The sequence below is a fragment of the Epinephelus moara genome, chromosome 24 (assembly GCF_006386435.1).
Source record: "Epinephelus moara isolate mb chromosome 24, YSFRI_EMoa_1.0, whole genome shotgun sequence".
Taxonomy (NCBI): domain Eukaryota; kingdom Metazoa; phylum Chordata; class Actinopteri; order Perciformes; family Serranidae; genus Epinephelus; species Epinephelus moara.
In genome coordinates, this window is record NC_065529.1 from 40,417,726 (window position 1) to 40,433,172 (window position 15,447).

The window sequence follows — 15,447 nt, forward strand, 5'->3', positions numbered from 1 at the left end:
ACAAATTTACAAATATCATAAGTGCTTTTAAAGTTTAAAGTAATTATTTGTTGAAACAAGTTTGACTGAACAATGCCTGTGTCAGTGTGGGTTTTCTTCAGGTACTCCAGCTTCCTCCCACAGTCCAAAGACATGCAGGTTAATTGGTGACTCTAAATTGTCCGTAGGTGTGAATGTGAGTGTGAATGGTTGTCTGTCTCTATGTGTCAGCCCTGTGATAGTCTGGTGACCTGTCCAGGGTGTACCCTGCCTCTCACCCAGTGTCAGCTGGGATAGGCTCCAGCATATAGCACTATTAACAGAACCACAACAGAATGAATTTTGTACGTTTCTGTCCTGTCTTGTTGTAAACTCACCTTTATATAACTTTCTCTTCCCAAATATGTAAGACATTCTCTGTAAGACTGTTCTTTCTTTAAAGTAATACTGTATGTTGCTACATGTTTTTTTGTTGAATGTCTTAACTCTCGGAACACCACAGTTACCTCAGACAGTTTGGTGCCGGGAATGGACGCCCTGGGAGCTGAACGGTTTGCTGGTGGATTAAAAGAGTGGAGTATAAAATTGTTGGAGGGTAAAACGACAAGCGATTGAGTTTGTGGCCTGTTGCAGCCTCTAAGGAAGCTTTCAATGCGGTGGGTGTATGGAGAACGAGGAGGAGGAGCTGGACATCAGGTTAGCAGTGAATGAATGTAACAGTGAATGTTCGTTGTGAGCCAGACCACTGAAGCTACTTTAGCGGCACACAGAGAAATTGTGTCATGTGTGTTGGATCATCTAATCGGCTCTTGACTGCAGCAATGCCACTGTGCCACTGCAAATAAAATACTTGATTGGTGGGACATTTTTCAAATACCATACTTTCTAATCTTGGGGCTTGCGGAAAGGTGTCAGGTATTTTCAAGTCAAAAGGCTCAAGTCCAAGTCATTGGTGTCAAAGTCCAAATGTATTTATTTATTTACTTGTTTATTTGACAAGGACAAATAGGTAAAACATTGCTGCATATGTAAAATACAAAGTGACGCAATGCATACAGGTTTCTAGCCATGGCTAATTTGCAAGCCCTTGTCCCTGGGTACGCTGCTAGAAGTAAACACAGTAAGTGTAAGATTACTAAGCATGGAGTATTTCAATACAAGCCATCAAATTTGTCTGAGTCTGACTCATGTCCACACCTCTGAAGCAGACACTGAAGGTTGCCGAAGGGTGCCTTTGGCGTCAGTATCACATGCCGAGGGGCGTAAGAAAGCATTGGTACTTGAGGACCTGGGTTGAGAAGGTGTTGGCTCATTCTATGATGACAAAGTCAAAATGTCTGCTGTAAAAAAGGCCCATCACTAATAAATTCACAAATATGTTCCATAACCAGATTACCTATCCAGATATTTTTCATACAATGCCAACATTTATAGCCAATGTCAACTTTTATATAATTGGCCCATTATTTTTAAACTGAGGTCAATGTGTCATGTTGTCAGTGTGACTACATGCTGAACCTATTATAAAGTACTAATATGTGTGAATATTTTGGAACAAATGTGTTGAATCTCTGAGGGCACAAATGAGTGTATGTGGACATGTATGTGTGCATGAACTCGTACTGTTTGTGCCTACATGTGTGTGTATGCAGGACTATTTTTGAACACTTAGGGGCAGTGCAGGTCAACAGGCAGGAGGGAGAGGCTGCGTGAAAGCATTGTAGGTTCACAGAAGGTCGAGGAGAGTGTAGGCTTTGTGGCGGAGGAGGATGAATCCGCATCTCTTATCTAAAGTATCTATAGTTGGGTTTTGTGTCATGGGAGGGGAAGTTTAGACACAGTGTGAGCGAGGAAGACAGCGAGAGGAAGTAGAGGAGGCAGCAGGACAGCAAAATCTACACTGTTAGACAGAGAAAGAGTGGGAAATATTTGCAGATGCAATTTGTGGAGGTTTGAGGGAGAGAAGGAGAGGCAGCAAGATGACTCTCGACAGGTAGAAAAAAAAACAGAGACAGGATTTGTGGGCGAGAGAACATTCATACAGAGGAAGTGTAGGCTTGTATGGAGAATAAATGGATCTAAAGACAGAGACGGAGAGAAATGTGGGTTTATTTCTCTGAAGTTGCATGAAAACACAGAAAAGATGGCAGAGAACTCGTTGGTGACACAGAGAGAGGAGGAAAACAGCGAGGGAACGCTGCCCATGGGGAGACATGCAAACTGCATCATCAGCTCCCTAATGAAGGGTCATTAAATCGTTCATCAGGCACACACAATCACAGCTCCTACCGCCGAGCCTCAGCGTCCGGGCCACGCTCCACCACCCTAATGGTCATTGATGGAGCACTCAGTCAGAGAAAGTGTCTTTCATACACAACAGGACGCTGCACAGCCTCAAAACCACACCATCATGTGAAAACACACCGAGTTCAGCAGTCGCAGCCAAGTGAGGAAATCAAATGCCACAGGACTGGTCCTTTGAGATACTGCACATTTTCTATGCTTTGTTTTCTCATGTGTGAATACCCAGAATCCCAGCCAAGAGACAGGAGAGGGGGAAAAAAAGCATCCTTAAAAGTTTCTGCAGTCATAACCATTCTCTCTCATGCATGTGGAGTTGCAGATTAACAGTGCACCTCGTCGAATGCGGGATGGGGCCGTACCTTGAAGGATTCAAAGAAGCCTCCTCCTCCTCCTCCGGCCCCGTTCTCCAGCTTATCGTCGTCACCACCCAAACCCATCATGGACTGGCTGTTGATGTGCAGCTCCTCATATAGAGTCTCCAGCAGGGCTGAACGTGTGCGCTCCTAACAACAACAACAACAACAACACAGTCAGTCTGCACAGGTACTGACACTGACTCTGAAATCTGAAAGCCAAGGTAGTTCATGATTTTCAAATTAAAGGTCCAGTGTGTAGGATTTAGGGGGATATAATCAGTATGTTTTCTTTAGTGTATAGTCACCTGAAAATAATCATTGTGTTTTTGTTACCCCATTTCCACTGAACAATACGGTACAATTCAGTTCAGTACGTTTTTCTGTCTCTCAGCAGCTGTAGACTGAGAAAAAAATAACTTTTAAGGTGGAGCGTTTACTTGTAATATTACTCAATGCATGAGCTGACACGACGTGAATCCATCAGCACATTTTAAATTTCACTGTGACATCTTTGACCATTACTTTAGTTTTTATATGACATACACTTTTAGTAATGAGTGGATCTTCAAGCATTTGAAAATATGTATTTCTTTCAACAACCCCGCCCACATTTAAGAGTACTGTTTGCGGTGCAAACGCTAAATGGACCTAGAGTCTAGGTACCATGTCTGAAGGGTTACTTTTGGTTCCAAAGGTACCATACCGAAAGTGTTTGGTGGAAATGGGGCTTTAGAATGAGCTTGTCCTCATCCATGGAGATTGCCATGTTCTCCCCCATGTTTCTACAATAGCCCAGAACAGACAAACCAAACACTGGCTCTAGATAGGGCCATTTGCATATTTGCATCAGCCACCATAGTTAGCAGCCCCTCCACAATGAGAGCATCAGAAAAACACTTATATTTTTTTAAACTGCCTTTTTTCAGGGTTTTTTACTGATTGAAATCACCTGAACCATTTGTGTTTGAGAGGCAGAGATCTCTGCAGATAATTCAGCTCCTGGTAAAAACCTCCTGAACTATGAACACTGAAAGAATTCTAACCGGGAGAGGTTTCAGCTGGTTGCAATCTGCAATCCTCACCACTAGATGCCACTAAATCCCCTTAACTCTTACACACTGTTCCTTTATGGGGTATGAGTGACACTGATGAAAATGAAATGACAGCACCACATCAGAATGACAGACATCAGCACAAGAGCTCATTTGCATTGTGGTTGATTTTTGAGTCTGATGGCGATCAATCTATGTTGTCACTTGAGATCACTTTCTGTCAAGAACACAGCAGGCAGGATGTACACCCATGCAAACACAGGTGTGTGCTGAAGTGCACACACACATTCACACTTCGCCGGCACAGTTTCTCTTCTCACCTCAAGCTTGGCAAACTTCTCAGCCTTGTAGCAGGCGTACTCTGCATTGATGAGCTTGGTGAAGAGGAACTCTCGGAACTCTGGGCCCTGAGGAAGGCAAACATGGAGAGGGACAGGCGGATTATGATTTCTGGTTTTTGATGTCTGCTTGTAAAGGGGAATTGAGTTTGTGAGGCTGTTGACCTTTTTGAAGATTGCAGGGTCAGGCAGTGCAGGGCCAAAGAAAGGTACATCATCCCGCGCTGTCACAGACACCTGGAGGAGAGAGCAGGTGCACACAGACTATGATGCACATGGCACTTTTTAAAACCTCACAGAGGAGTAAACTAATGAATGAGTGAATCTGAAATGGGGTTTAAAGGTCAGTCAAAGTTCCTTGATACAATATTTTGCAATACTGTGGAACCAACCTTGTAGGTGACGTTGTCTGTACACGCGTTCTCCACCTGCACCACCACATACGCATGCAGGAAGTTGGACTGGATCATGTCTGGTACAAAGGGCGTGTTCTCCTCCTGGAACACGATGGCTACGATGTCATTGCCTATGTGTCTCTTCCTCTGCAGCTGGATGGCACAGATAAACAAAATTAACAACAGCGGAAACATCTCAAATGACCAGTTAGAGAATCAGGCCCGTCACAGAATCACTTCCAAGATTGACCTGCAATAAATATAGTCCAGGCAGAGAGGCAGACAAGACTTCAACCCAAGAATAAGCTATAAAATTAAATAAGTCCACATAAAACAGTATAACCTATAGGTATGCATGACATTTATGACTGTGTATACTGATATATAACAAACCTACAGTATCAACTGACGTATAAATTAACCTGATCTGTTTTTATGAGCTGCTGCTGTAACCCCAAAGGATGATCTCCTGCTGCATCGTGTGCTTGTTGTTATAATTTCACATTTAATGCAGCTACGACAAGGGTTGAATAATGTATCTGAATACCAGTAGAGGCACTGCAAAGTCAAACAAAAATGGTTTATGCTTCTGCAGATGGCTGACTGTCAGCAACCCAAATCATCACTGCTGAATTGCTGCATTTTCCTTGTTGCCAAAAAGCAAAAGGACACTCGTGCACTTGGAGGACAGAGTGACTGTGCCCAAGTATTAATTTTTTATCCAAGCAATATCTTTAAAAAAAACTTGGTGTTGCCAAGCACTGGGGACACCTTCTTCCTCTGCTGGAGTATGAATCTATGTTGTCACTGCATTGCCTTTTGCTAGGAACTCTAATTCAGACAGCTTGCAAGTTCCTTGTCTGTGGGAACATTGTACACCACTGTACTCTTTGTGCTGTTGCTTTATAACATCTCTGTACTGTATGTTCACGTACTCACACTGGCTGGCTCCTATATATAAATCTTTCCTCGGGCGAGTTCCCTCTTATCTGTGAACATACATGTGTAAAAACCTAAATCAATATGCTCTACACGCTCACAATATTCTACAGATGTTGACGCCCAGGGTGAGAAAAGAACGAGGCAAAAAGCTTTAAGATTTGCTTCTTCCTGGAGTGATTACAGAAAGACCTAAAAGTGCCAGAGCTGATTACCATGAGGGAGTTGAAGTACGTTTTAAAGACTCAAGACAAAAAGCATAATTTGTCAGTATGACTGCTCCCAAAATGCTTACTGAAATTTCTTTAGGAAATTGTACCTATTCATGTCAGATCCTTTACTTAGTTAAAAGTAGCAATACAACAGTACAGAAATACATTGCTACATGTAAAAGTCCTGCATTCAAAATCTTAAAAGTACAAAAATATTAGCAAAATATACGCAAAGAACAAAAAGAAAAAGTACTCATTACGCAGAATGGCCCATTTTCCTAATTTTATATATACTCTTGTATATGTCAAATTATAATAATTGATGAATTAATGTGAACATCGCTCAAATTTTGCAGCTTGAAAAGGTCGGGCTATTTGTTTTTACTGTATACTGTGTGCTGGGTAGTTTGTGGATTTCACCAAGGAATCAACAAAGTTTTATCTTAATCTAAATAAATAACAAATCATAATTTATTTGTTGATTAGATTTTGTATTTATAATCTGAATCTGCAAAGTAACTATTAACCAATGTTGTAAACAAAGAATGTAGTGGAGTAAAAAGTACAATAACGTAGTGCTGTAGAAGTATAAAGTAGTAAAAAAAATCAAAATAGTAAGGCAAAGTAGGGGGCGTCCGTGGCTTAGTGGTGGAGCAGGCGCCCCATGTACAAGGCTGTTGCCGCAGCGGCCCAGGTTCGACTCCAGCCTGTGGCCCTTTGCTGCATGTCCTTCCCTCTCTCTCTCCCCCTTTCACGCTTAAACTGTCCTATCAATTAAAGGCTAAAACGCCCAAAAATATCTAAAAAAAAAAATAAAAATACTAAGGTAAAGTATAAGTAGGTTACCTCAAAATTGTACCTAAGTAAAGTACTTGAGTAAAAGTACTTACAAACATTCACATTCCACCACTGATTGTATTTTTGTTTTTTAACTGGTCAAATAAAGGTTGTATATATATATATATATATATACATATATAAATATCATGTTTGACACATGATAAATACAGTCCTGTAAATGTTTTCCTTTCAGCAATCAGACGGTAAATTATTAAAAAATACTTGTGGATGGCAGAATTTCAAAATATATTCTGCTCAGCCCTTTAAAATGGAAATCGATTCTTATTAAGACCATTGATGGGCAAGTTTCTCTCAAAATGTAATTACTACATATTACTAGTTACCTTTATTTTTAAAGTAATAATTTGCTTTACAATATTACTCTCTGTGTAGTGTAATAAGTTACTTATTACACTACTTTTGAGTTACTTTCACTAAACAGGACAGGCATTGTAAATGGATGAGGGTCATGTTGTTTCACAGCAGCTCCAGTTTATTAGTGCTGCAGGTCTGACCCATTCATGCATTCACATACAGTGGTTACCACTTTGTATTAAAATCCTCTAGCATGATGATATAAAACAATTAAATAGCCTTGAACACAAGGAGGGTCAGGCAGAGGATCAGAGTCTGATAATTAGGAGATAGAAATGAATATTTATGGGTCTATGACATGAAACACAAAAAACAAATGTTGAGTTTAGCACAACAAACAGAATGACATGTGAGTCAGCCACTATGAGGAGCACAACTTAAAACACCAGAGCTGGAGGTCCCATCTGCCAGCTCCTGGTGTGCCGGTCAGCTACAGCAGCACCGCAGAGAGAGAGTTATGCATAAGAACTGGACTATGTGCCAGAGTTACTCTGCAGTTGTAGTGGATGTGAATGGAAACATCCAACGTATACTAACATCACCCAGATGTGCTGATCATTGGGACAAGGAAAAACAACCTGGAGGCCCCGCTGCTTTCAAGTAGCATAGGACGCAAAAGTTATACTAATGGAAACACACTAAAAATGATAATGAACAGTACAGCATGACCCAGATGTGCCCATCACTGGCATACTTCTATAATGTAGTCTGTGATGACACAACAGGACATAATAGCCTTTGGGGTTTTTTTTCTGGTGGCGCACTGGCAGATCGGTGTGAATGAATGAAAAATGAAAAGAATTAACAGTTTATTTCAGGTGGTAACACATCATATCACACTGTAAATGTAATAATAGTACCTGAAATTCCTATGGTAACGTGTTATATTACTTAGTTACTGCTAAAACGTAATATGGCAACAGATACAGTTTGGTGATAAATATAAATGCTCAGTCAAACACATTCAGTGCAGACAGTCCTGGCAAAAATAGACCCAGCTCCCATCGTCCTCCTCAGTAAACACTGTGACACCTGCACTGCAGTAGCACAACTTGAGTACCCTCCGTCAGCCATCAGCCTATTTAACACAATAAAGTACAGACTTTAAACAAAAGCCACTTCACACCTGTTAGCTGGGTGTTCGCTGATGTGACTGTAAAACATCTCAAGTGTTGACCAACTGTGCATGCAGTGTAATTCAACAAACATTTACTCTGGGATTTATAGATGATTCTTCTCCAGATAGCAGTCTAATTACTTTACAGCATCTGTCTGTTAAAGTTACAGTCTGTTCACATGGGAACAATCGACCATCTGTTTGGGGCCCGGGCACGTTTTCAGAATTTGTTGGAGTCAGAAATATTAAGTAAATGGAAAATGGGGAAAGAGTCTAATACCTCAAACTTTATTTGACAAATATGTGCAAATGTCTCGGACTTTTATCCTTCATCAGAAAAGCTCCTAATTAGCCTTTTAATTGCTGGATATCTGAATTTTAAAGACATGCATCAGCTAGCAAAGTCCTTGAAAATCAAGTTATGTCTTTGTTAGAATGTATTTCTAAGACAGTGGTGAAAGTAGAGAGTGAAACAGGACACATGTGGGTGCAGACACAGGGCAGCCAGGTTACTACTACATCATCCCCGAGCTTATTAACTGTCAGCTTTAATATTTACCCACTCTCTGAGCCCCAAAAGCTGAATAACACTCATCCCTCTTTCTCTGTGCAGATGGACTGCCAAACTCAAGCGTCACCGTGGACAGTTAGACGAACAAACTCAGCAAGTGTGGGGCTGGATTGAGACACTTGACATCTGCTAATGCCGTGTATCCGCTCAAATCGGATCACGTTCGGCCAGATCTGGCTGCATTAACGCTGCGCTTTCTCCCTCCTGAAATAATGCTATGTTATTACGGTTGCACTTTGCCTCCTTTTCTTGAGTTCCCTCGTGAATCATCCCCATGTGGGTGTTGTTTATGTCCTCGGCAATATGGACAGTCTGTGCAGGGTTACTGTGGTAACAAAGTTCAAAACACTCTAAGAGGCAGCGAGGAGCAGCTGAGGACTAATGCAGCTTACTGCAACATTTCATCAAAGAGATGAAAGTCTTCAGCCACAAACCAACGGCAGAGAAACTTCAATGCCAACAGAGAACACTGAAGTGCTTGTGGAGATGCTAAATACAAAAAATATATATATTTCTCAGGGACAGCAGAGAAAGTGAGGACAGCAGAACTGCAAGACTGGAAAAACAATGTGGATTGCTTAGCAAATACATTGTAATCTTAAGTGCTATATCGTAGGCAACAGGACTTGCTTGAGTTTCTTAAAGAGAGTGAATAAGTGCACTTCCCAAAATGTCAAAATTTCACTTTAAATACTGATTTTACTTTTTGCAGATTCAGATTCAAATGATTTGTCTTGCTTCCTCAACGTGAACTTACATAATACTCCATGCAGGAATTGTTGATAACTGTTGGTAAACAGTATCGCCAGCAGAAGTGAAAGCCGTCCTCAGATTCATTCTGAAACAAGCTTTGCCAGCTTGGCATTTTTATCCTTTCTATATTTGCATTTTTTGGTGTTGCATCTGCAATTTTCATGGCTTCCTCTTGGATGCATGTTGTGGTCTAGTTGCTACCTTTTTATAAAGTTCCGACCTCACCTCTGCACTGTGCCCAGAAACATCCTGTACACAGCAAAATAAGAGGAAAATGAGAAAATACAGATTAAGATTTTATCGATACTACTCCTCTTATCAATATTCCTTATCAGTCCTTTTTCATTGCTAAATAATTGATTTTAGAAAATATATTGATTTAAAAAAGTGAAGTCAGAACAGGATTAGATTCTAGTATTTTAAGTAGAACTAAATGTTTCTAGAGCAGTGACAGTAATGTTTACAACTATATAAATATTCCTGACATCACAGTATTGAGTGAAGTTTAGTTTTCATCAGTCAGTATCAGCCATTCCTCCTCCTCTTGCTCGCACTGCTGGAAGATGAAGGACGGCTGTTTGTCTCAGTCAGCAGCTAAGTTTAAAAGAATTTGCCCGATTGTAAGATAAGTAGCAAACTGAGCTGGACAGTTAGACTTACAGACTGGATACAAAGATGGACGACATTACAGCCCCCAAAAGAAAAGCCAATGCATCTTGAACGCACCCTGGCAGCTGGCTGTAGTACAGGTCATAAAGCCCGCCCTCTTCATGTTAGTGGAAGGGACATAGGCCAAATTAAAAACTCAAACACACATCAAGTAAATCTTTCCCAAAGATTTTTTTCTGTTATTTAAGGTAGTTTATATCACCCTGCTGTTTGTGCAAGTGTTCGTTTTTCTGAAAAGTTTGGTTTTATTTAGATATTTAATGCTATAAAACAGGGATTTTACAACATGATTGACAAATGTGTGAGCCAATGGGTGCGCTCACATGGTTGGACGGGTGTATTGACAAGAAACTTGATACTGCTACTACGCAGACTCTGGCTCCAAAGGACGTCACCAAAGCTAGATGGCAGCGGCCGTATATTTTAGCTTCACTTCTGTGCAGTGGGGGAAAGTGGAAACGTGTCGTCCATCTTTATACACAGTCTATGATGAGACTACACACGGACAGCTTTTATTTCAGCTCGTTTGAGACACTTTGCTATCAGCCGAGCAAGTGAGCTAAAACATAATGTTCGCTGCCAAAATGCATTCTCATTCCGACCTCATCACATATTGACATTTGGTCATGGACTTTCCACGTCCACATACGACGTGCAAGCTACCCTGGGTGCGTTGGTTGTTGACGTCCTGGGACACCGTGTCAAGTTCTGCCTGTTACATGCATTGTCTTCTGTAAAAGTACATTTCCGTTTTCACAGGAAATTTAACGTTTATATAGTCTCTTTCAAAATAACGCACTACCTCAGTACAACGCTGCAAATTGACGTTTTTTTTCCTCCAACAATTAATGCACGAGGTTAGGTTTCGGGAAAAAGGACAGGGTTTGGCTTTATAATCTTACGGGACACGAACACCACTCTCCTGAGTGAAAGTCTGTGTTTGTTGGTGTTTCTTTCTTTTGTTTTGTTCTTGTCCCGCCGTGTTTCGCATTAAACTCTATCAGCGGCTGGCCACATATCATGGTGATGTTACAGGACGACTTTTTTTGTCAGTCTCTGACGCTGCAAGTCACTGCCCAAGCGCCTGATTTCGATGACTTCACAATGAGACCAGGATGTAGCAGCGGTGGATAAGAGACTGTGGATGAAATATCCCTTTCTACATGTTTATGCTTGTTAAACTTATGTATTACTGTAATAAATTATTGGCTTTCACAAAGGTTTTAATGAAACAGTAATGAGCGTAGTTGTCAGTAATTTTCTAGTTAGTGGCCTCTCTGCTCTGCTGTTTGCTGAACTCGTGTTGTGTATGTGTGTGTATGCCCTGACACCGATCAGGTTGAAGGCTGCAGCACCATAATAATTTACACCCTAACATTAAGAAGTACAGATAAAAGACCCAAACTTGTTTGTTTTTTTTCGAAAATTCTGCATAGAACACCTTTAAATGCCTTAACTTTGCATTTTACAGCCCTGACCTATATTAGCTGCTGCTGCTGCTACAGTCTGTCACGTGGAGGAGTCACAAGGAGAGGCCTTGACAAATCAGTTAGTGAAGGGTGATGAAAACTGCCCTTAAACACAAATTAGTTAGCCTGATAATTAATCATTGTCACTGTACCTGCTGTGAGTCTCCCTCTGTGTAAGGCAGCTTGGTGGACACATGGAACATAATCTCCTTATTATGGAAATTTGTGTAGACGGATTCTGTTCCTGTCTGCCCGTGAGTGACATCCAGTCCACCCCGAAACCTGAAGAAGAAAAGGAGAGGAGGAGAGAGGAGATTTAAGGACAGATGCAAGAAAAAGAAGAGAAAAAAGGGAGAGGATGGATGTGAACAGCCGAGACAGAAAAGAGGGGAACAAAGCGGTGTTAGGACTGGAACATAAGTGCGTGCTCTCAGAGCACCGGGCCCTTTCACGCTCATCCATCATTGAGAGAATGCCAAGGGCACTTCTTCTGCTTACTCAATCACAATGTCAGCAACAGTACAAATATCAGGACACTCTAAATCGCTTTTTCTGGGATTCATTTAAAGCTAACTCTGATCAATAGCAAAGTGAGTGATGGCTGGCCTTTGATAGACATGAGGTGAAACGCTTTGCTGAGAATTAAGCAAAAGCACTTCAATCTACAGCCGAGAAAACGGACAGAAATCGAACTGAAAAGCGTCCAAACCCTTTAAAGTCATGAAGCTCAATCTTGTGGCCCAGAAACTCCAAGAACTCCACAAAGGAGGGACTTTCTTCCATGTTCCCAAACAGCTCCTCCTCTGATGTCTGCGTGGAGGAAGCAAAGGACATTTTCAGGAGGAGTGACACATGACTTCAAGAGCAAGGATTAGCGGCAGTATCTCGGCAGCGCACTCACCTGGCCAAACTTTTGATAAATAACCCCAAACTTGAAGTTGTTGCTGATCACATGCTCGTCAAAGGTGACAATGAGCCTTGATGCCTGAGGTGGAGAGAGAACAGAACACTTCCAGTCAGGTTCATGGAGATGTGGTGGTGTGGATAGCAAGACAGAAATTTAGTGCCTACCTTTGGGTAGAGGACCGGATAAAACCTGTCCACGTTTACTTCTTCACAAACAAGCTGCAAGTGAAGAAGTACATTCAGTTTTCCTTATTTTAAATATATGCAGAAATATTATATTTTTGGCTGTATACTCTGTGTGATAATAACTGCCTACCTTGGCCATCTGAACCACATTGGGGAACTCGGTAAGGCAGGAAATAGGGATCACATCGTGGTGGGTTTTTAGCTTAGTGCTGAAAGGCAAACAGTTTTAAAAGTCAAAAAGCTCAGTGTTCAGTTTCTAATCCAGAGCAATCCTCCTGCTTTAATGTTTTCTGTCTTTGATGTTTAGCATTCATGCAAATGAAGTGCTAGTTCAAAGGGGACCTTTCCTATACATACTGTGTGGAGCTGGGAGCATATTGGTCTGTACACTTGATGTGTTTGAACCAGTTTGCCTGGAAGAGGGTCAAATACCAGTGCCTTTTGGGGGGTCACTGCTATAAGTGATGGGTACAACAAAACAACACCACCAAAACTAAGCTACACTGAGCACTAAGTGCTACAGAGTAATCCGTGTCTAGAACAATGGTGAGATAACAGCCACATTACTGGGGTACTTAGAATTTTTCTCAAAAATAATCATTGCTTAAATTCTCTTGCCAACGTTAGCACTGGACGTGAATTGTACTTGCAGTCAGCACTCCTAACCAGTGGTGTTGTGGTAGTTGATGAGGTGGGTGTACAATTCGGGACATGTGTAGGTTACTGAGGAGGAAGTGGGTATAGTCCCCTATATATTCCAATGGCTTTTTGGCTGTTACTTTGGTATACTGCAAAAGGCCAGAAAAAGAGGTGTGTATACTCCATATACCTGGCTACTGGGCAGCTAGCAGCAAGCTTTCATCAGGTCTGCACCTGAAGTGAACCAACTTCAATTATGAACTCCCCTTGAGGAGCTTCTACTCCTTGCTTTTTAACAGGAAGCTCCTGTAGACAAACCTACATTAGTGCGTAATCAGTTAAGACAATCAAATAACAGTTCTATGTAAGACTACAAAACTATTTCTTCTTATTATCCTAATTGTCCTTATAATGGGGGTGGGTTCTCTCCGGGTACTCCGCCTCCTGGAGGATATTAAGTCAAAATATTATAATTTTAGTCATGTAAATTTCTTCAGAATTTTCATAATACATTTGAAGAAAATACTGATATTCCCATTATTCCTTTGCATTTCCTGCATTATGTGACCCGCTTGCTCGCTAGCTTTATTGTTAGCCTTGGTGGCTTCACATTGCCATTGCCTCACATTGGTGCGCTCAAGACTTAACCACTTGAGCAACAAACATATCGTGTACACAGCTTCCCATGGGGAAACCACTAAGGCCCCGATCACACAGAAAGCGTTTTAGCAGCTGGAGGCGTTTTTAAAAAAATTGTTTTTAATAAGATTGAAGCTTTCTGCGTTGTGACGCACCTCGTGTTTCTGCGCTCTAGACGAGTTGAAAAAAAAAAACTTCAGCTCAGAGCGTAAAAGGGCCCCACGTCATCTCTTTTTTCATCATCTTTTTTCCCACTGTAGAATCAGATGATTTGAGAGGTGGACCTTTTGTGGTGATCACGACAACAAGTTTACAGTTGGTAAACAATATGTCATGATAACGTTTGTTTTGGTGTTTGGTTTTGTGTTTTGTGTTTTTCTTTTTCCCCCTCCCTTTTCTCTCCCCTCAGCTGAGGGTGTGGCTGGCCGGCTCTTCGCAATTAGGCACACCTGGTGCTCATCCAGTAATCACTCCTGCAATAAAGCCTGGTCAAGACACCACTCCTGTGCCAGATTATCCCGTCTCAATCGGTAAAGTAGTGGCTCCAGTCTTTTGTGAAGTAGTGAATTTCGTGTTTTTTCGTCGCTCTTAAGCGCTTTTGTTTTTTGTGCAGCTACTGGTGTGCCTCCCTGCCATACCTGATCGCAACTTCCAGTGCTTCAGTGTTTCCTCATGCTGAGCCCTGTCCAGCAACGCCAGCCAGTCCTCCGCCGCCTCCACTTGCCCCTTTTTCTGTTGGTTTTGAACTTAGTGTTTTCCAATAAACACTTTGAACTGTTTTTTGCTTCTGTCTCTGCATTTGGGGTCCAAAACACAAAACCAAGACATAACACAATAGAGGAGAAACTAGTGGTAGCAGCTGCTGGATACCCAGAGTTATACGGCCTGATGATAGACAGCAGGTTGTCAAACTGCCCCCGAGTCATCGTAAAACATGCCTGGAAACAACCATCATTGAGGCGAAGCTCCTGGACCAACTGGTGGTACTCCCCGTGATCCACCCTCTTTCTTAGGGTCTCATGTACCCAGGGATGGGCAGTATTTCTATTACTTGTATTTCAATTACATTTGAGTATTTTGTAATTTGTATTTGATAAGGCCGATAAAAAGCAAATGTAATTTGTAACAAAATACTTTTGAGTGGAGTAATGTTGTATTTAAAATACTCAAAATACTTTCTCTAAGAATCAAAAAACAAAAATAATAGGCTACACATTCTTATAATATTGGATGTAACAATATTTTTTACTTTTTGTTTTTCTAAGTATTTTTATCTATATGTTTTTTAAACTTGGGCCATTCAATGACGTAGTGGTCTGTTTTACTGGACTGTGCATAACATAGAAAATTGTATGTCGTTACTGGACTGTGCATAACATAGAAAATTGTATGTCGTTGTGGTTGATGCTTGGGATGAGTATGCTATAAATGAATTGCCTCACATGGGATCAATAAAGTTGTCTGAATCTAAATCTGAATCAATAAATAATATTTTAGGGTTTATGTCCCTAGCATTTTTTTTTACTCTTTTTCATTTGAAAAAAGTTGAACACAGGGCTCCAAAGGCTCCAAGTTAGACAGCCAACAAGTTAGCTAGCTACAGTAGCTACAGTATCTTGCTGCTGTTTAGCGAGACCGTTGGTGGACAGTTCACAGCACAGCTAGACTAGACTTGCCAGGCATGCTGCTCACGTGGATGGACCCACAC

General features: G+C 41.3%; 1 protein-coding gene across 3 annotated transcripts in view; it reads right to left on the reverse strand.

Annotated features, from left to right (window-relative positions):
* rap1gapb (RAP1 GTPase activating protein b) overlaps positions 1-15,447 on the reverse strand; it is a 112,921-nt gene that overhangs the window by 13,933 nt on the left and 83,541 nt on the right. For all 3 annotated transcript variants that reach the window (XM_050038654.1, XM_050038652.1, XM_050038653.1), the window contains 9 exons: positions 12,592-12,670; positions 12,441-12,494; positions 12,271-12,354; positions 12,079-12,179; positions 11,522-11,651; positions 4,422-4,577; positions 4,195-4,266; positions 4,012-4,098; positions 2,643-2,786 (listed from right to left, as the gene is read on the reverse strand). In XM_050038654.1, the coding sequence (XP_049894611.1) occupies positions 2,643-2,786; positions 4,012-4,098; positions 4,195-4,266; positions 4,422-4,577; positions 11,522-11,651; positions 12,079-12,179; positions 12,271-12,354; positions 12,441-12,494; positions 12,592-12,670 (907 nt within the window). The remainder of the gene's footprint in view (positions 1-2,642; positions 2,787-4,011; positions 4,099-4,194; positions 4,267-4,421; positions 4,578-11,521; positions 11,652-12,078; positions 12,180-12,270; positions 12,355-12,440; positions 12,495-12,591; positions 12,671-15,447) is intronic.